Source organism: Orycteropus afer, unplaced genomic scaffold (assembly GCF_000298275.1).
Source record: "Orycteropus afer afer isolate SDZICR_OR568_19922 unplaced genomic scaffold, OryAfe1.0 scaffold00136, whole genome shotgun sequence".
In the NCBI taxonomy this organism is placed as follows: Eukaryota; Metazoa; Chordata; class Mammalia; order Tubulidentata; family Orycteropodidae; genus Orycteropus; species Orycteropus afer.
In genome coordinates, this window is record NW_006921723.1 from 3,110,227 (window position 1) to 3,130,169 (window position 19,943).

The 19,943-nt window shown below is 57.0% G+C and overlaps 2 protein-coding genes across 2 annotated transcripts; one reads left to right on the top strand and one right to left on the bottom strand.

The window, feature by feature from the left end:
• Positions 1–2,528: 2,528 nt before the first annotated feature.
• Positions 2,529–12,027, bottom strand: COPE (COPI coat complex subunit epsilon). Its single transcript, XM_007945372.2, has 10 exons — positions 11,911–12,027; positions 8,323–8,385; positions 7,207–7,307; positions 6,744–6,896; positions 6,108–6,161; positions 5,617–5,698; positions 5,141–5,296; positions 3,403–3,471; positions 2,693–2,767; positions 2,529–2,576 (listed from the first exon to the last, which is right to left on the bottom strand). Exons 1-10 carry the CDS (start codon positions 12,025–12,027, stop codon positions 2,529–2,531), a joined length of 918 nt encoding a protein of 305 aa, XP_007943563.1.
• A 381-nt stretch (positions 12,028–12,408) lies between these two features.
• Positions 12,409–19,772, top strand: DDX49 (DEAD-box helicase 49). The gene is made up of 13 exons (XM_007945374.2): positions 12,409–12,523; positions 14,657–14,780; positions 15,681–15,766; positions 15,872–15,993; positions 16,180–16,367; positions 16,455–16,595; positions 17,658–17,733; positions 17,957–18,033; positions 18,157–18,254; positions 19,015–19,089; positions 19,281–19,369; positions 19,448–19,519; positions 19,599–19,772. The coding sequence occupies exons 1-13, from the start codon at positions 12,409–12,411 to the stop codon at positions 19,770–19,772; spliced, it is 1,437 nt and encodes a 478-aa protein (XP_007943565.1).
• Positions 19,773–19,943: the final 171 nt, after the last annotated feature.

Below are 19,943 nucleotides of genomic sequence, written 5' to 3' on the forward strand. Positions count from 1 at the left end.
CGGATATGGCCATGAAGGCGGGGCCGCGCTCGGGCCCACTTTGCAGCTGAGAAACCGAGGTAGCTGAATCCCTGGCCCCCACCCCACTCTGCGCACCTGCATCCCCAGGTCACTGCCCCCATCTCCCCTACACGCCCACAGCGCTCTCCACACCAACCGCGAGCCCCTGCGGCGTCCGGCCCGGTGGTCATAGGGCTGGCAGTGTCTTCGCAGCGGCGATCCCTCCAGCCGGCCCATTCCAGGCGCCTGCTGGTCCTGCACCTCACTGTGCTCTGCAGACCCAGGTCCTGTGTTCCGGCGGAGCTTGGGGAACCTCCGCTCGCGGGCCTGGGTCCAGCACACTTGGGTATTCAGGAGGCCTGGGCAAATGAAGGTATGGCCCACTGGAGGGTGCCTACAAGATGCACCCACCGAGCCCCAGGCTCTTCCTTCATGTGTCTCCCAGGTTAGCTCCTTGGTGCCTGTGGCTGAAAGCCAGAGGGATGGGGGGCTGTGGGCGTGAAGAACTCCATGGAACAGGGAATCCAGACAGGTGAGGGTCAGTTGCTCCAGCAGACCACCGGGACCAGGCTGCAGCATTGGGTCAAGAATATGGGTTCACTGGGATGTGCCTGGTTGATCTGCTGAGTCTGAAGCCCCATTCGTCCCCTCTGTTGGAGAAGCTGACTTGTTGGGCACTCCCCGGCCCCAGCCCAACCCAGCCTTCCCCCTCTCCAGCATCATCTACCTCCCCCCTCCAAGGTAATGGACAAGGACCCTGGAGAAGCCTGTCTAGGGTGTATTTCAGCTACAGACACTCCACCTCAGGGGCCTTTAGGGAGCAAGTAAGCCAAGCCCCTCAGCTTCCTGACCACAGCCTGCCCTCTCTCCCTCTGCCCGCTGTGGCCGGGGGGAGACATACTCTCCACATATACTAGTTTGGTCCCACCACAGGACTTTTGCATGGCTGTGCTCTCAGCCTCAATCACTCTCCCCGAAAACCCCTGGGCTCCTCCCCACCTCCCTCAGGTCTGGCATCAAAAGTCACCTCCTCCCTAGTCCACATTTAAGACGCCACCCCAACCCTGCTCCACAAATGTACACTCAGTGAGGGCGGGGCACATGTGGGACAACGCATGAGGCCCGCACAGTTAGCAGTGAAGGCCGGGCTGTAGGCCACAGATACAACTCCCGCATTAGCTGGCTTGTTCCCCAAACAGCTGCACATGCTGTGTGGGTCTGACCAGGTCCCTGGGGGCAGCCTCAGACCTGCCAATCACCCACTCAATACTATCTGGTCACCATGGTGCCCATCAGGTAATGGGAGAGGGTGCCCCACCTACCAGCCTCAGGTTTCCCTAGCAGGTACACAATGCAGATGTGTAAAGGGTCCCTGCTGCTACTACCACAGCCCAGCAGCCTCCCCCGTCTGTCCCATCCTGGGAGGCCACACCTTCTCTTCCTCAGACCCCTCCTGATGCCTCTAGCCCAAAGAGGGTATCCACATGGGGCCAGGTGGGTGGAAGGGGTGGCTGTTGCATCTCTTGGCCTGGGAACCAGGCACTGGGTGGTTTCAGGGCCACCCATGCCTGGAGATCTGGGCAGGGCAGGATGGAACAGGGTACTGGGAGCCCAGGAGTCTTATCTCCTCTCTGAGAATAAGTCAGGCTTAGCCCATGCACCAGCCTACGGGCAAAGGGCACTAAGCCTGTCTGGCACAAAAGCTAGAACAGCTCTAGGGCCTTTGCATGGGCTGCCCCTGCTGCTCCAGGGGTTCAGTGAGCCCCCCACTCTGAACTTGGCTGCTTGTTTGGGTGGGTGCAGACCTCGTCCAAGACCCCCCTCCCCTATATGCCCTGGTTCTATTGTTCCACTTTCTCCCATCCCTGTCAGTTTATCTAGAAGCAGCTCACTGCCTCAACCACAATGCCTAGCAGCAGGGCGACAGGGAGGAGGAGCTGGGGGGTGGGGACATGTTTATTCCCAGAAGACCCTGCACAGCCACCTCCCTCCAGCCCAAGCCCTGGGAAGGAGCCTGAGCACTTGCTGCCCCTCCTGGCCACCTCCAGACCACCCAGGGCTTGAATGCTGGCATCCCTGCTGTGACCTATCTGTCCAAGTTTCTCTGCCCAGTTACTCAGCATCCTTAGGGTCTAAAGCAAGGCTTGGGGGCAAATAGAGGTGCTGGAATGACTACACTTGCAGTGTGGGACAGTTTGCAGGATGGGTGGGAGTCTGGGGTCTGCAGCTGCTCTCAGACCCTGGTCTCTACTTTTGCAGCCCCCTCTCAGCAGCATAGCCCAGGAGACACCCTCTGAGCACTGGTCTGTACATGCCACCCCCTACCCCCAAATGGCCAAATGACAGCATCAAGTGGTGTGGCCCAGATTTGGGTCCCTCAGTTAGGTCTGTTTATTGATGAGAAAAGGGAACAGTGGGACCAGGCTTCCAGGCTCTGGCTGAGAAGTAAGAGGTGGGCGCTGGCAGGAAGGATCCATGGCCCCCCTCAGTCCCAGTGTGGAAGCAGCCATCAGGATGTCAGGCCAGCCTCATGCACTGGGGGCATACTGCAGGACTAGCCGGTCAAAGTCATGCTCCTTGAAAGACAGAGACACGGTTGCTCAGGACCAGGCAGGTCTGGGGTCGGGAGTCAGGGGAGAAGGCATGTGGACCAGCCAGGCCTGGGGTCTGGACTCTGGGGCTGGTTGCTCACCTTGGCCTGGTATTCCTTGATGAACGGGTGGGACCTGTGGGAGTCCTTCAGCTGTGACAGGTAGCGGTTTGTCACCTGCAGAGTCGTAAGGTTGGGTTAATAGGATCCAGGGACCATGTGCTCCACCTTCCCTGCATCACACTTGGGGCTCCTGACCTCTCCCTGGTACAGGCTCATCAGGGTAGGGATGGCCACCTGCAGAACACCATGAAGCTGGGTGCCCTCTGCTGTCACTTCAGGCCAGGGACCCAACTCTCACCACAACACCAGAGCACCAGGGACTTGGGAGTGGGCCAAGCACTGGGATGGGAAGTCACAGTGGGTGAGGGAGACAGCGTAGGAAGGAGGCAGCTTAGTGGGGGAGATACCCTAAAGACTGGAGATTAGTAGTTGGGACCTAGCAGAGCCTGGATCCCAGCCCCAGCCCCAGCCCCATCCTGACAGCCAAGGGCTGGGGGTGTCTTGCCTGGCTCTGTCTACTCTAGACTAGGGTCCGGTGCTGTGGCTGGAATGAGCAGGAGGGCCTGTGGGCCTGGACCATATGCCTCCCCTATGGACCCTCAACTGACCAGACCCCTGGGCCTCCCTAAGGCTGCTGGGAAACCTCCTCCACGGGGAGAGGCTTTATGTCCTGACTGTGCTGATCCTGACTTCACTGGCACCATCCTTCACTGGCACTGGCATCAGCTTCTAGCAGGGAAGGGGCCTACCTCAGGGGGCTTGCCCAGGTGTTGCGATAGGACGATGAGGTTGATCAGTGTCTCCGGGTGGCCGCTGTCCTGCAGAACCAGGATGGGTGAGGTCTGTCCCCTAAAGCCCCATCCCTGCCAGCTCTAGGAACTGTGCACTGTCTCAGGGGGACTGATGTTCCCACTGGCCAGGACGGATACAGGTGCAAACAAGGGCGCACCCTCAAGAGGCAGGCAGGTGCAGCTGCCCATGTCCCCCACCTGTAGATGTTTGGCCTAGCCAGCCCTTCCTCCTCTGAGCTTTGGTTTCCCCACGTTTAGACAGGACTGAGGACACAGTTGCAAGCCTCTTGTTAGATACCAGTATGGAAAACTGCTCCTAACGGCAACAGCTTGGGAGAGCACTGGTCCACCACACAGACTCAAAAGTTTGGACAGGCTAGGCTTGGGCCTCACCCATCCCCTACTCTGGCACCAAGACCCCCCGCCTGCCCCACCCACTCCCATGAGAAGCTACCGGGAAATTACCAGAAACTTTCAATGATGACCTCACCCACCCGCCCCCAAAAGGGCTGGAGTTTGAGGACTGGCCAAACAGACAAGCAACATAGGACTGGCTCACAAAGTCTCCCCTTACAAAGCCCAGTTTTCCCAGCCATTACAGGGTAGGGGGCGTGGCTCCAGCACTCACAAGCTGCTTCCAGGCAACCCTGGAAGACCCCCAGGGCCATGGCTCGAGGAGCATTTCAAGGACAACAGTGGCCTGAGGCATTTCACGGGCAAGTTCCCAAAAGGTCACTTGGAACTATAATAAAATCATGTACATAACTGGACACAAATATGCCTCCAAGCACAGGGAGTTCACAGCAAAGGGACAGGGCTCTTCCCCACTACCCACACCAGCCCATCTAGGAGGCTCAGCGCCTCTGGCAACACGGGGACACCCCAATATGGGACAGAGAGACCCCAGGTGAGGACATAGAATGCCCTGGCATAACAGGCAGCTCCATGTGATGAGAACCCCAGCCACGAGGGCACCTGCTCTTTGGCCAGCTTCAGGTCCTGTTTGGCAAACCCTGAGCAGCACATTGTGGCAACTGAGGGAGAACAGCCCCCATGCTGTGCTTGTTTGTCATGACACTGAGAGCGTTCCCCAAGACAGTGAGCTCAGGCATTTCTCCCAAAGGGCAGAACAATGTCACTTTGTCACAGACATCCAAAGTTGGCTCACTGTGGCTCCAGAGAGATAGCCTTGGGGAGGCCCCCTGCCCTTGTAACCAGGCAGGCCCTTTCTAGAACCAAATGCAGACCCCGAGGCCAAGCAGCTAAGGGGCAGTGAGAAGGGGCACGGCCAGAGTAGGGGGTCGTGAGGACCCAGTGTCCTCCACTTGGGCCAGGCCACTAGGGCCGGGCTGTCAGAGGCTCTGCTCTCAGAAGCAGCCAGGTCAGGGTTTCCACCAGAGACCCATGACTGCAACGTGCGGCATCTAGTCTGCCACTGTGGAACCACACACAGGTCCTACTACCTACACCCTGCGGGCACCAAACACCTAAACCCTGTGGTCAGCACACAGTTACACCACTGCCCCCCTGTGGCCACTGTGTGGACACCCCATACTTGCACCTGCTGGCCCTGGTGCCCTGACTCTGTGCCTGCCTGGCGGCCCTTGTCGCCATTCTGAGGCCACCCAGGTGAGGGCTGCAGTGGTGCTGATGACAGGCTTGGTGGCACCACAGTGGGCAGTCAGAGGCCAGGTACCTTGTCGAGAGCCTCCTGCAGCGCACCCTCAGCGTCCTCCCAGCGGCCCTGGGCCATGTGGCAGGCAGCCTGGCCGTTGAGCAGCAGCAGGGTGGACGAGCACTTGTCAGCCAGCTCCTGGAAGGCGTAGTAGGCGTCCTGCAGCTTCTCGCCACCCTGCGAGCACAGGGCCACCACATCAGGCCACCTCCCACAAGAGGGCTCTGCATTCGCCCCACCTAGTCACCCAGAGACCGTTTCACCCACCTGGACATGGTCTCACCCACCCAGCCCTTCTCAAAATCAGGCAGAGGACAGTTTAAAGACAGGTATAGGAACAAGTCAGGGGATGGACAGGAGACAGGTAGAGGAATGGTGGGTGGATGGGAAAACAGCCCGGAGACAGCAAGGACTGGTGGAAGGATGGGAGGAACAGACATGGGGTCGCCCACAGAGCTACAGGCCATGACGACACTTCTCCCATGGCCAGGCCTCACCACAGCCAGGTTGACCCAGGCAGTGGCCAGCTGGGTGAGGGTGGCGTCCTCATCCTGGTCTTGCATCTTCTTCAGCTCCTTCCTGGGTGGAGGGGGTAGTAAGGGCACTGTTTCAGCTCTGGGGATCCCCACACTTACAGGGCATGGCCACCCGGCCCATCCAGTTCTCACTGTGGGGACCTTCCTGACAGCACCCGACAGAGTTGAGAGAGGGGCTCTGACACAGCTGCCAGGCTGTCTCCTGGAAGCAGCCCTTGAGTCTTGTCTAGGAAACGGTCCCCTGCCCAAGGCTGCACACAGAGGCTGGCTGTGGCGTCTGCCTATGGTGTCTGCCTCCACCCCCAACCCCACAGAGGGAAAACAGGCACGAACGGCACTGGCTAAGCCCCACAGTGTCACCCCAACCTCAAGAAAATGGACACAGAGGCTCCTTACTGCCTGGCCACAGCCCAGTCGCCCCACCCCAGAGCTGTAGGGACAGGAAGGCTCACCGGGCAAGGTCCAGGCGGTCTAGCTTCAGCAGGATCTGCACCACCATGGCTGAGCTGAGGATGGGGTGGGGGTCACTGGGGCCATGCAGGCTCACAGAACCTTGCCCCACCACCCTCCCCCATGTCACCATGGGCTCTTGGAACATTCCTACACCCTTCACTCCTCTTGCCTGGCACAGCAGCACTGGGGGGTTGGGGGCTGACAAGCCCTACTGGCTGCCCTCCTGACCCCCACTGCCCTTTCTGGGGTCCGTGTCTCCCTGCCGAGCTCACTCAGGAGGGGAGCTGCTTGGGGTCCTGGAGGCAGGTCCTGGCTTCCTCACCACAGCCTTGCTGTGGAGAGGCATGAACTTGCCGTGGCCTGGCTGCCCCAGAGTCACATGCCCCAGGCTCACTGATACCACCATGAGTTGGTGGGGCACGAGGCAATGGGGCTCAGGACACAGCACCCTGCTGGTCACACAGGGCTGCTGAGTTGGCCCCTATGGCTGCTCATGCTTCCTGCTGCCCTGCCAGAGTGTGGCCAGTCCCAGATCAGGACTGTCCATCATGGCTGCACTATGGACATTGTTGACAGATCGTGTGCTATTCACATTCTGGGTGGATGGGGTATAGCAGCTACATGGCCATGCTTACCACTCGAGGCTGTCACCCTGGTGCAGTGCCCGCAATGCAGCGTCTGGGTTCCCATCGTGCAGGTAGACGGAGGCGGCCATCAGCAAGAAGGTGGTGTTGGTCACATCCACGCTGCGGCTCATCTCCCGGTCCAGGTGAGCCACCACCATGTCCCTGCAAGGCCATGCTCAGCCCCCAGGGGTAAGAGCGAGGAAGGAGGGGTCTGGGGCTGACCAGAGTAGGGAGCCTGGGCAGGTTGGGGGGACTCTCTTGATTCTAAGTGCCTTGGACGGATCTGGGGCAGTTAAGGGTGGGGCACATCCCCATTCATAGGCAGACCCAGCCCCAAAGAAAGCAAGCACAGCCCAGTAAAGTGCAGCCCAGTAGTGACACTGGCTGTGAGCAAAATGGCCCAGCCCAGCCACCATCTGGGCAGAGCCCCCCTCCACGCCAGCACTCCTTGTGCCCTGAAGTGGCACCTCACCTCTGGCCCTCACTGGCGAGGTACTCGGCGAGCATGCGCACAGCCTGCAGCTCCGGGGCTGAGGAGGGCTTGATCTCATCCAGCACCACGCCATACTTCCTCTGTGGGTGGGCACACGTACGTGAGCATGCCCCGTCACATGTCATACACGTCCCAAATGCCTGGGACACATACATCCCCACACTCAGGACAGATCACCTTGCGTCACCTGGTGGAGCCTGAGTAGGGCGGCTGGTGTCACCCTACACTGAGGAAGCCAATGCCAACCCCTGTCCCTAGCTGAGGGGCTGCAAATTACGACACTCCGGCTGAGAGAACCCAGTGGTCACTGCACCTCCTCTGAGCACTCTCACACTGTTTCACATCTCGTAGTGGGTGATGAGGGGATGAGGGTCCCAGGAACCTGCTTTGAAAGGCAGAACACACCCCCAGAGGCCCACTCTGCTGACACCTAGACGGTGCTACCGCCACTTCTGAGGGGACTGAGACTCGCACCCACTTCCATCAGGTTCCTTTCTGGACAGTTTGGTTTTCTTTTGATCACAGACATGCGTTGGTTTTCTGGAAACACACGTACAAACAGTACACACATGTGCACATGCACTCACACACAGATGAACACACACGTGTTCCTCCCCAGGGGAGGGTCCTATGGTCTTGCAGTGTGGAGGGGGCTGCTTGATGAGGGCTCTTCCATCAGACTCAGGAACACCCCACTCTGAGGGAGGTACCACAGGATGGAACGTGGTTCAGGACAGAGCCACCAGCAGCAAGGTGGTGTTGGTCACATCCCCACTTGGCTCATCTCCGGGGCCAGGTCCACCACCATCACATCCCCGTGATGCGGGGCTTATCCCGAGGTGTGGAGTGGCATGGCATGGCATGGCATGGCACAGCGGGGGGCGTAGCCAGGAAGTGAGACAGGGAAGGGAGCCTGGGGATCAGGGGATATGGGTCAGGGTGAGGAGGGGGCTGCACAGAGAGTGACACACACACACAGGTTGCAGGAGGCAGGGCTGGAGCCCTCTGGACTCTACTGTGATCCTTGTCCCAGAACAGGATGCAGGCTCTGGGAACCCTGGGGGCCCAACTTGGCACTGGTTACAATGTGCTCACCTGTGCAAGGTATGCCCGGTACAGGAAGACGTCCCGCTCCACGTCCCTCTCTGGGCTCGATGGCTGTGGAGACGAACATGAGTCAGTCAGCTGTCCTCAGCCCAGCACACCCACAGCCACAGTGTGGGGGGTGGTGCCCAGCTCCACATGTGCACTCCAGCTCTGTGGCCATGACCTCGCACACCATAAGAATGTCCTCAGCGGCCCCTGCATGAACAAGCCTCATCTCATTACCACACAGCCCAGAAGGCAAGGTTGTCAGTCCATCCTCACAGGTGAGGAATGGGGGCTCAAGCAGCTTGACACTCACAGGAGACATGGAGTACCCATACTGGACTGAAGTGCACACCCCCTAGCACCTGCACCCTCAGCACTGTGCCCAAGTGCACCCTCCCCCCAAGCCCATGTCCTCAGCAATGAGAAGCTGCTGGATCACACAGCCCTTCCTGTGGCTACGGTACATGATGCCCATATACGCTGGGGTCTGTAGAAACAGAGGACCCCATGGAGGTCAGGAGCAGAGGGAAGTTTGGAGGTTGGGATCCGGAAGGACTGGGCCACGTGAAGACTGGAAGGCCTTGTGCTTTTGTAATGAGCACCCTGTGGTCATTTGGAACAGGACAACCAGATTATCTTCCTTTTGTTTCAAAACTTCCTTCAGATGTGTCCGGCAGAGGTGAAGGAGGTTTGTCTGCTCAGAAGTCCATACGGCCATGAGATAACCTGTCCTAGAGAGGTCAGCTTGGCCTCTCAGCTGTGACTGAGGCCATAAGGACTGCCATGTACTGAGGGGTGGATCTGCCAGTCACACCACTTGGGCCCAGCCACTGCTGAGAGCCCAGGGGTGGTGAGTGGTGACCTCACGAGACATTCTGCAGGAGGAAACACCTGTCCTGGGGGATAGCCCCTGCTGATGTCCCAAAAACCTTGTGCAGCCAGAACAGGTAGGCACAAGTAGCTGGAGCCACTTGGGGGCTCGGAGAGGCTAGTGTGTGGAATAGGGACCTGGCCAATGAGGGGTCACCAAGCCGACATTTCAAGCCACAGATCCCAGGAAACTGCACAGGGAAGATGAGGTGTTCCACCTCAAAGGCACAGGGACCCGAGGGTTGGTACCAAGTTTTGGGGTGAAATCAAGACTGCCCTACCCCTAGATTCCACACATGCTCCCTTCTCCCCTGGCCTGGAGGGATGCCGAGGCACAAGTGCGCCCCCTGCTCTGGCCCAGATGCCCAAGCTACCCTCGTGCCGCCATCATCGCAGTTCCCAACAGCTCTACTTCAGCCTCCGTGGCCGGGATGCGGGGCTGCACGACACGCGGCATATGGTGTTTTCCAAACAAGTGTCTCAAGTGACCCGCAGAGAAGTCAGAGCAGATGGTTGTTCCAGCCTCCCCAGAGACACACGCTGACTGGTTCTCGGGGTCAAGGACATAACAAGTGCTGTGCGGAAGCAAGGCCTCAAGCCCTGGAAATTCAACTTGGCCTCAGCTGCCCCATCTGTAAATTGGATCCCTAGCAGACCCATAGGAGCTCTGGTAGCGTAGTGGCTAAGGCACTTGACTGCTAACCAGAAAGCTAGCGGTTCAAACCCACCAGCCAGTCCTCAGAAGGAAGATGGGGCAATCTACTTCCATAGTGATACCGCCTCGGAAACCCAAGAAGAGGTCGCTATGAGTCGGTTCCGACTCGACGGCACATAACAACAACAAGCAGACCCATAGGTTGGCTGAGGCAGCAACACCCGCACGTGGAAGCACCCAGGGTGGCTCCATCGAGCAACAGGAAGGAGGCCGGGGAAGGCAGGAAAGCACGAGGGGAAGGGCAGAACCTGCTGGCAAGTGCTCAGAGGTGTCAGGTGTGCAGAAGCAAGAACAGCAGCTTTCTGAACAAGTGCTCCGTGTTGCCCTCTGCTGGGACAGCCTGCTATGTGCTCCTCAGTATCTTCCACTGGGGACACCCCAGCTTTAACAGGTGGCACCGTGAAGCTGAAGGGTCTGTGGTTCACGGGGGCAAGACTATAGCATCACTGCTTTCCCCAACGCTCCCAGGTGGGAAGTGCCGTCCCAAGGAGTCTGCAGGTGCAGCGAGGGAAGGCCTAGAGAGACCCACGTGCACATGTGATAGTTGGCACCAGGGGAGCCAGGAGCTCATCCCATCACCCGCCACCTGGAGGCGCACAGGTCCTGCCCTACCCTGTTCACCACTGTGCTTTCCTGGCTCACCCTAGAGCAGCCACACCAGCCTCTCTGCTCACCACCCTATGCTCATCTCTGCCCTCGCACCTGTCCCCTTCCTGTCCTCAATGCCCAGAATGCATTTTCCCCAGATCTTTCCAGGGTGAGAATTTTCTGAAGAATCAGCCTCAGGTTCAGACGGCGCTGTCCAGAAGGTCTGGACAGAGAGGACTACTTCCACGAGAAACAGAGCCACAGGTACTACTTTTCACAAGCTGCAATTACCGTTTTTGGGGACACAAGACTGTAAAGGCAGACAAAGCCCCTGCCACATTCACTCTGCTTTAAAGGCCTACCCTCAAAATAACATCAAAGTCCACACTCCTTCCTAAAAGGCCCTGCCGCTCCTTCTCCTATCACTCACCTCACTCACTGAGCCCTGCCACACTGAAGTATTTTCTAGCCTTCAAACAGCCGACCACCAGGCACGTGTCAGGGTGCTGTACTGAGGTGGCTTGTGTGTTGCCATGATGGTGGAAGCTCTGCCACCAGTATTTCAAAACTTAGCAGGTGGACAGGTTTCAGCAGTTTCCTGACTAAGGCAGACTAGGAAGAAAGACCTGGCTACCTACTACTGAAAATCAGTCAATGAAAACTCTATGGGTCACAATAAACCACTGCCCCATACAGTACTGGAAGATGAGCCCCTGAGTTGCTTGTTGTTGTTGTTGTTATGTGCCGTCAAGTCAAACCCGACTAGGCACTCAAAATGCCCAGTGGCCACAACAAAGGGCTCAAACACACCAACGTTTTATCTTGCTATACAGGGTTCACTACTTCCTGTTGCTGAACTTGTCTGCCGTCTGTCTCTGGTTTATTGCTCCTACTCCAGTAAGAATATATTCCTTGGCCCTTTCAGATCCTCAATGAATACCTGAACGAATGAATGGGCGAACTTCAGCACAAATAACGGAGCTAGTCGGCAGAGTAATATTTCGGGAAAGCCACCGACTCTCCGTGCCTCAGAGTGCTCGTCTGTAAAATAATGATAAACAATATTCCCTCCCTCATGAGTGTGGAGTTTGGCTCTCCCGCCCCCATGAGTACAGAGGGTACGACGGACCCAGTGTGCGCGCCTGACAAAAATTACCATGACTACTAGCACTAAAATAGAATAAACATATCCTTCACTCGAATGGCTTATGGGGCGTACAGCGAGCGCTCTACGAACATGAATGATTACAGCTTTAGATTTTGGAATAAAACATGTTAATTCCTCGCTGCGCTCTTAAGAGATGAGTGGTGGGAATATACTACGAGAAGAGGGGAAATGTTTAAAAGCTGAGAGGCGCCACCAGGAAGCGGCTGCCGCCTCCATCCCCAGGGTTCCCCCAGCCCCGGCGCGGCCGCACCTTCACCCGCTGCGCTTCGTTGATGCACTGCTGGTAGCTGCCGATATAGAAGGCGTTCTTTACGTCAAACAGCTCGTCCACCTCCCCGGTAGCCGGACCGGGGACCGGAGGCGCCATATTGCAATCGTCTCACCCGCTTCTCTTTCCGGACGGACACGTCGGCCGGAAGCAGGGCCCTCCATGGAGCACGCCGGGAAATGTAGTTTACTCGTTTCGAGTGTCAGGAAGATGAGGCATTTGGGAGGCTTGTATACAGGGCGTAAAGGAGGTACGCAAGCATGCATCTTGGGAGTTGTAGTTTAACTCTAGACTGAGCGCCGATGGGATTATGGGGAATGTAGTGAGGCAGCTGTCGAGGCCGGGAACAGCAGGGTGAGCTAGTCGCTCTACCGGAGTGAAGGGATCATACAGAAGGCGGGTTTATGAACCGAAAGTCTTCAACGTCATCGGCGCGCGCCGGAAGGACGGCTCACAGGGGTCCCGCGGATGGCGGCTAGAATGGCGTGTTTCGCAGAGCTAGGGCTGTCATCTTGGCTGGTGGAACAATGTCGGCAGCTGGGTTTGAAACAGCCTACGCCTGTGCAGGTCGGCTGCATCCCCGCCATCCTGGAAGGTGAGTGTGCGAGCCGCTTTTCCAGGAGGCATCTCCTCTTCTTTCAGCCTCTTTCCCCTTTTTGTAGCCTTTGCCCACGCAGGTTCCACGAGGTGAGGGGCAGCCCTGGGCGTTCCAGGCGACTCTGTACTGCGGAGGCCGACAGGGCGGTGTTGCCGTTCAGGCTGCCTAGCTGACTCGCTGTGCGTCCGCAGACAAGTGATGTAATCTCAGGGAGGGTTGATGAATAACTAAGCGCTGGTGCCATGGAAAATAGACATATCTGGTACGATTCTCTTCATTGCAAACGAGGAGTCTGAGGCTGTCAGAGGGAGCTCTGGTGGCGTAGTGCCTAAGGCGTTTGACTGCTAACCAGAAGGCTGGCGGTTCAAACCCACCAGCCACTCCTTGGAAGGAAGGTTGGGCAATCTACTTCTGTAGTGATACCGCCTTGGAAACCCAAGGATAGGTCGCTATGAGTCAGATCAGACTCGATAGCAGTGCGTGAGGCTGTCCGAAGTAGTGATCAATCCAGGACTCGGTGGTTCTCTGACTGCTCTTCTTTCTGCTCTTGTGGCCCAGCCGTTTTGCCATTAAAGAGCTTTTCAGCTTCAGATGCCTCCAGATCTCTCTTCAGTATGGAGCTAAAATGTATTGACAGCTGCTAGTGCTGGCCCTGTGTTTGATTTTGGGGACATTGCAGAGACCAAACAGACTGATGTCCCGCTCTCAGGAATGCTACAGTGTGACACGGTTGAGGGATTGAAAGGAGAGAGAAAAAAAAGCTGAAAGGATCAACAAGTATCATAGAATGCAGGTTGGAGCAGGGAATCCTGGGTCTGGAGAGAGTCTGAATAAGATGGTGGTTAGCAGCCCAGTGTCTCCAGTCGACCTGGGTTCAGTCCAGCCCTACTACTCACCAGTTGTGTGTCTTGGACAGGTCTCCAAGACTCAGTTGCCACTTTTGTTAAATGAGGGCAGTAACAGCCTCTCCCTCATGGGGTTATAATCAATATGACTTGCGTGGAAAAGTATAGACTGGAGACTGCTCATTAAGTGTTCCAGTAAGAAAAGCATTTGCTGTAGAGGTGGCTCCCACTGATGGCAGCCTATTTGTCAGAGTAGAATTGTGCTGCAGAAGATTGTCTTTTTTTGTGTGTTGTCATTTGGATCAACGTTTACAGAGCTAACTCGTTTTTCTGTCAACAATTTATACACACTTCGTTTTTTGACATTGATTGCAATTTGCACAATGTAACAGCACTCTTCCCACTTCCTTCCTGTGTTTACCATTTCTTGTCCTCTTTCTTTCCTATCCCTCCTGCTTTCTGAGCTTTATCCCTGGGCAAATGCTCCTTTTCAGTCTCATATGGTTGATTTTCTGATGATGGCATCCTTCCCTGTTATCATTCACCTTATAGGCCTGTCTACTAGAAGGCTGGCAGTTCAAACCCACCAGCCACTCCTCAGAAGGAAAGTTGAGCAATCTACTTCTGTAGTGATACTGCCTCAGAAACACAAGGAGAGGTCACTGTGAGTCGGGTCCAACTCGACAGCGATCCGTTGCATTGTTGTTGTTATCATTGGCTGAAAGTTGAGCCATGGCGTTGAGTTCAGCTCCTGCCATGAAGGGTATCTAAGGGCCATAGTCTCAGGGGTTCTACCAATGTCTATCAGGCCGGTAAACCTGGTCATTTTTATGATTTTGAATTTTGTTCCATATTTTTCTTCCACTTTTTCAGGGACTTCCTATTGTGATCCCTTTCAGAGTGGGCCACAGTGGTAGCCGGGCACCATCTAGTTTTCTGGTCTTCGGTTCATGGACGCTGGTGTTCCCATGGTCCATTAGTTTTTTGGACTCGTCGTTTCCTTGCATCGTTGATTTTCTTCATTCTTCTTTGCTGTGGACAGGGAGACACCAATAGTTGTATCCCAAGGCTTCTCCGTGGCTGATTTGTGGGAAGTAGATCACCACGCCTGTCTTCTGGGGCATCTCTGGGTGGACGCAAGCCACCGCCATTTTGATTAGCAGCCGAGCAGGTTCATTTGTTGCACCACCCAGGGACTTCCGTTTAGTGTGAGCTGCTGTAAAGTGTCCCGATGGAACCCTTTGTCTCCCTCTGGAGGTGTTGATGCTACTCTGCCCTCTCCTAGGTCGAGACTGCCTGGGCTGCGCCAAGACTGGCAGTGGCAAGACAGCGGCGTTTGTCCTGCCCATCTTGCAGAAGCTGTCTGAGGACCCCTACGGCATCTTCTGCCTCGTCCTGACACCCACCAGGTGAGCCCCTTGGATGAGAGTTAACCAGCCGTGTGCTCTTGGGCAAGTGCCTGTACTTCTCTGAGCTGCACTTTCCCGTGCGTGAAAGGAGACAGAGACCGTGTCTGCCTGTTAGGAAAGCTGCAGAAGGAAACAATGTGGTATGTGGACAGTGCTCTGTGTAGGGCTAGGTCAGGTGAGCACCAGCCGGACAGTCTTGTAGCCCAGGGAGTAGACAGGTCTGTCATCCTTAGGCAACCCAAGGCCTTGGCAGACAAACATAGCAGTTAGTTTGAAAAGACAGGATAAGTCCTATAATGGTATTGCCTGCTTTGGGGGCCTGGACCCATAGAGTATCTAATTCTAACTGAGGAGGGAAGATGAACAAGGCTTCATTGAAGAGTTCCTTAACAGATGAAGTAGGTCTCTCAAAGGGACAAGTGTGGGGAGCAGCATTCTAGAACAGGGTGCTGCCAGTGTCCACATGAGAGAAGCAGGGGACAGAAAGGGTAATGGGCACTGTGCATGTTAGACCCAACTCAAGAAGGACCTCAGGTGCCAGGCTAAAGGTTTAGCATTGGCTCTGAGGGCATGTGAGCAGGAGCGGGAGGGGCCCGGGGAAAGGAGCCCTGGGTATGCCAGGGCTGTGCGGACACCTTGGGACTGAGCAGCCCTGCTCAGGTCTCTGGCTCGGGTGACTGGTGGCAAGGCCATTGCTCAGAGGGCACCTGGAGATGGTACAGGTTTGGGGGAGGCTTGGGGGGGGGGGAGGCATAGGATGTTCTGGGGCCTCACACACTTGGCATCAGGGCATGGGGAGCCCAGAATCTGGGGGCTCTGGGGGAGGCCCAGGGGTGGAGGTAGACATGAGAGGCAAGGGCAAGACCTCTCCTGACCCTCTCGGTCCCTTCACACCCACAGGGAGCTGGCCTACCAGATTGCGGAACAGTTCCGGGTCCTGGGAAAGCCTCTGGGCTTGAAAGACTGCATCATTGTTGGCGGCATGGGTATGTGGGTATGGGGGCCAGGAAGGCTCTGGAACAGGACTCTGCAGCCCCTCCTACCCCCTGGGTTCCCACCCACCTGCCTCACCTCTCACCATCTGCCCGCAGACATGGTGGCCCAGGCACTGGAGCTCTCTCGGAAGCCACATGTGGTCATTGCCACACCAGGGCGCCTGGCCGACCACCTCCGCAGCTCCAGCACTTTCAGTATCAAGAAGATCCGCTTCCTGGTGAGTCAGCCACACCACCTGTGGTCCTGGAGCTGGATAAGACCTTGTAAGACCATCGGGACATGGGGCAGCTCTGGGCCTAGTTGGGGATGGAGGGGTGGCACCTCACACAGGAGGTGATGCTGGGAACCCTGAGACTGAGCAGGGTAGGAGGTGGGTACAGGGCCTCACCAGGCTCCCATGCAGGTGCTGGATGAGGCAGACCGCCTGTTGGAACAGGGCTGCACAGACTTCACTGCAGACCTGGAGGCCATCCTGGAGGCAGTGCCAGCCCAAAGGCAGACACTGCTGTTCAGTGCCACACTGACCGACACTCTCCGTGAGCTGCAGGGCCTGGCCACCAACCAGCCCTTCTTCTGGGAGGCACAGGCACCGTGAGTCCCAGCTGGTGGAGTGGGGTGGGGGTCAGTCCCCATGTAAAAGGCAAGACTGAGGCCTGGCAGCCCACCCACTCCCCCCAGAGTCCGCACGGTGGAACAGCTGGACCAGCGATACCTGCTGGTACCTGAGAAGGTAAAGGATGCCTACTTAGTGCACCTGATCCAGGGCCTCCAGGACGAGCATGAGGATTGGTCCATCATCATCTTCACCAACACCTGCAAGTGAGTGCACCATGCCTTAGCCTCTGCCCAGACCAGCAGGTCCCAAGGGCTTTTCTCAAAACGAGGTTCCCAGGTGGGATGATTTGCTGAGGTCACTGGACCTGAGGAGTCTGAGCAGTGTATGTTGTGAACATGCTCAGCTGCTGAGGGGTTGGAGGTTTGAGTCCAGGCAGGTGCCTCAGAAGAAAGGCCGGGTGATCTATTTTTGAAAGATCAACCCTGGAAAATCCTGTGGTGTGTAGCTCTGGTCTGCTGCATGGGGGTTGCCCTGAGTTGGGGTTAACTCAACAGCAACTGGTCAGTTGTTGGTGTGGCTGCCCTGGACTCCGCTGTTCTGCCCTGAAGCACAAGGGCTAGGCCATCTGGGGATCCCCTGCAGCAGCGAGGGGGCAGCTCAGACCAGCAGCCACTACTCGCTGTAGCCTGTGGTTGTCACTAAGCCATGCTGGGCCTCCCAGGCCTATCTCAAGGGAGCTGTGATGGTTGGCTGAGACCCCATAGGCATCAGCCCCCAACACCCAGGGCTGTCATGTTGCCACATTGGCCCCATGTCACAAGCGATCCCCCCAGGAAGGTCCCACTGGCTCTTTGCTTAGGCGTTCAGGAGATAGGGGGCAGGGTGTCATGAATCTATGGGCTGGGCTATTCCTGTGTGAGCCAGACAGGAGGGCAGAGGGCAGAGGGCAGATGGGTGTCATACTAGAGAGGCCTCGGCATGGCTGTAGCCCTCCTAAGAGATTGTTCCCAGGGTGAAGGTATCAGCTCGCCAGAACTGAGAAGACTGGGTATAGGGCAGGTGTCAGGTATGGTGGGATCCAGCAGCTCACATGCTATTACCATCATTTCTGTCTGTCTGGCCTTTCTGGTGACAGTGACTATCCTCAGCCTCCCAGCCCCACAACCCCAGCAGAAGGAGCCTCCATCCCAATCACAGTCAGAGTGGCAGCCCCAGGATTGCTTAGGCTCTGGGAGCTGGAGGCAAGCTCAGCAGAGAGCATGCCACACGGGCAGGCCTGTGTAGGTAGGGTGGGAGGGGCTGACAGGAACCGTCTTTCCCTCCAGGACCTGCCAGATCCTGTGCATGATGCTCCGCAAGTTCAGCTTCCCCACTGTGGCACTGCACTCGATGATGAAGCAGGTGTGCTGCTCAACCCACTCAGTCTTTCTCACGGGATTCCCTTTCTCTCCCAGTCCACATCTCCTGTTGTCTACTGGACCTTCATTGTAGCATTTGTCCTGGTTTGGCCTTCCTATGAGCCCTGTGTGGACAGGGCTATCCTGCCCCTACCCTGTCCTTACACAGGATGTACCCACACATTGCTGAGAGCCTTCTTAACCCTACTTTCCCCTCCCTGGTGCAGAAAGAACGCTTTGCTGCCCTAGCCAAATTCAAGTCCAGCATCTACCGGATACTGATAGCAACAGATGTGGCATCCCGGTGAGTGGTCTGGGGCCTGGCTCCACCCCTACCCAGGGTACTTCCTCCCTGAGTTGGTATTGGGCAAGTCCCAGCCTCCACCTCCCCTGCCTAGATGCTTAGCTGCCCAGCATCTCCCTCTAGGGGCCTGGACATCCCCACCGTGCAGGTGGTCATCAACCACAACACCCCTGGACTCCCCAAGATCTACATCCACCGTGTCGGCCGCACAGCCCGTGCAGGTGAGCCCTAGGCCCCACTACTCCCTGTCACTCCACCCCTGTCCCCTTACCCATCACTGCTGTGAATGGGTTTCTGAGCCCCAGCAGGTATGATGCTGCCACATGGGATTTGGCATCTAGGTTTGGGCCTCGACTCAGACTTTCTGTGACACCCTCTCACTGCCCCCATCCCCAACCCAGGAGACATTCATATGTCTGCTCCCCAGCCCACTGGCAAGGGGCACGGGTGTTGCAAGAGATTCTCTCACACCAGAAGTAGGGGCAGACAAGGCCCAGCTCCTCTCTCCTGATCCCGCTGCCTCAGGCACGTGATGGGCATTGAGAACAGTGGAGCCTCCTGGGGCTGTTCTGAGAATCACACAGTTGAATCCCACAAAACAGCCTTTCAGCTGTCAGTGCTGTTTCAGAGCTAGTCACTTCCCAGAAATACGCTAAAAAGATATCGAGTACAGGAATCCAGATTGAGGCGCTCAGGGCTTATTGCTAATTTCACGTGGGCTCCCTGGCAGCCATGCCAAAAAGGGAAAGTAGTGTATTGGCACTCCAGCAGGGTGTGGCAGGCTGGGTAGGCAGAAGACAGACCCTGGGACAAATATGCACGTGGATGTTAGATCAGGGGTGAGCCCTGACTCTAGGGGTTTTTTGTTTTTTTTTTAACTTCCCTCCCCTTCGAGATGCCTGGCACTGGGCCCCTGCCTTCTGCCCACCCATGTCCCAGTCACGGCACATAGGTGATTGACTGTGGTGCCCCTCCCCCCAGGGCGGCAGGGCATGGCCATCACGCTGGTGACACAGTATGACATCCACCTGGTCCACGCTATCGAGGAGCAGATCAGTGAGTCAGGGTGAAAGTGGGTGGCAGACCCATCACACTGGGCCTCTTTCCCTGGACTCCTCCGACCCCGATCTCTCCCACCTGACCCTTGTCTGGTGGGCCCCAGGGCCTTGCTACCACTGCACACCTTGCATGCCCCACCACACAGGGAGCTCACTCCCACTGTGGTACTCTCCCTATCGTGTCCCCAGAGAAGAAGCTGGACGAATTCTCAGTGGAGGAGGCAGAGGTGCTACAGATCCTCACGCAGGTCAATGTCGTGCGGCGAGAATGTGAGATTGTGAGTTGGGATTTGGGCAGATGGACAGGGGACTGGTCCCTCTAGGTGGCCCCTGTAACCACCCTCTCCCTCCCCCAGAAACTGGAGGCAACCAACTTTGACGAGAAGAAGGAAATCAACAAACGGAAACAGCTAATTCTGGAGGGGAAGGTGAGGCGTTTGGCAGTGGAGGAGGGCCAGGATTCTTGGGTGGGTATTCTGCTCACTGCCTCTGGTTCCCCACACGCAGGACCCTGACCTAGAGGCCAAGCGCAAGGCCGAGCTGGCCAAGATCAGGCGGAAGAATCGGCGTTTCAAGGAGAAAGTGCAGCAGACGCTACAGAGGCAGGCAGCCAGCAGGGGGTGCCCACCCAAGGCCCAGCCAAGGTCCCATGCAGCCCCACCCACGCAGGGTCCTGCCTGAGTCCCTCACGGCCCCCTGCACCCCATCCTGAGTGCGCCTTGGCTCCCACCTGCCTAGGCCCACCTGGGACTCCTTCATTGAGCGGAGGGCCTGAGGGACTTGTCCAGGCACCCAGAACTCTCTCCTGGGCACACCATCCCTCTGGCCCTGCTGGTCCCCTCAGGGACCACT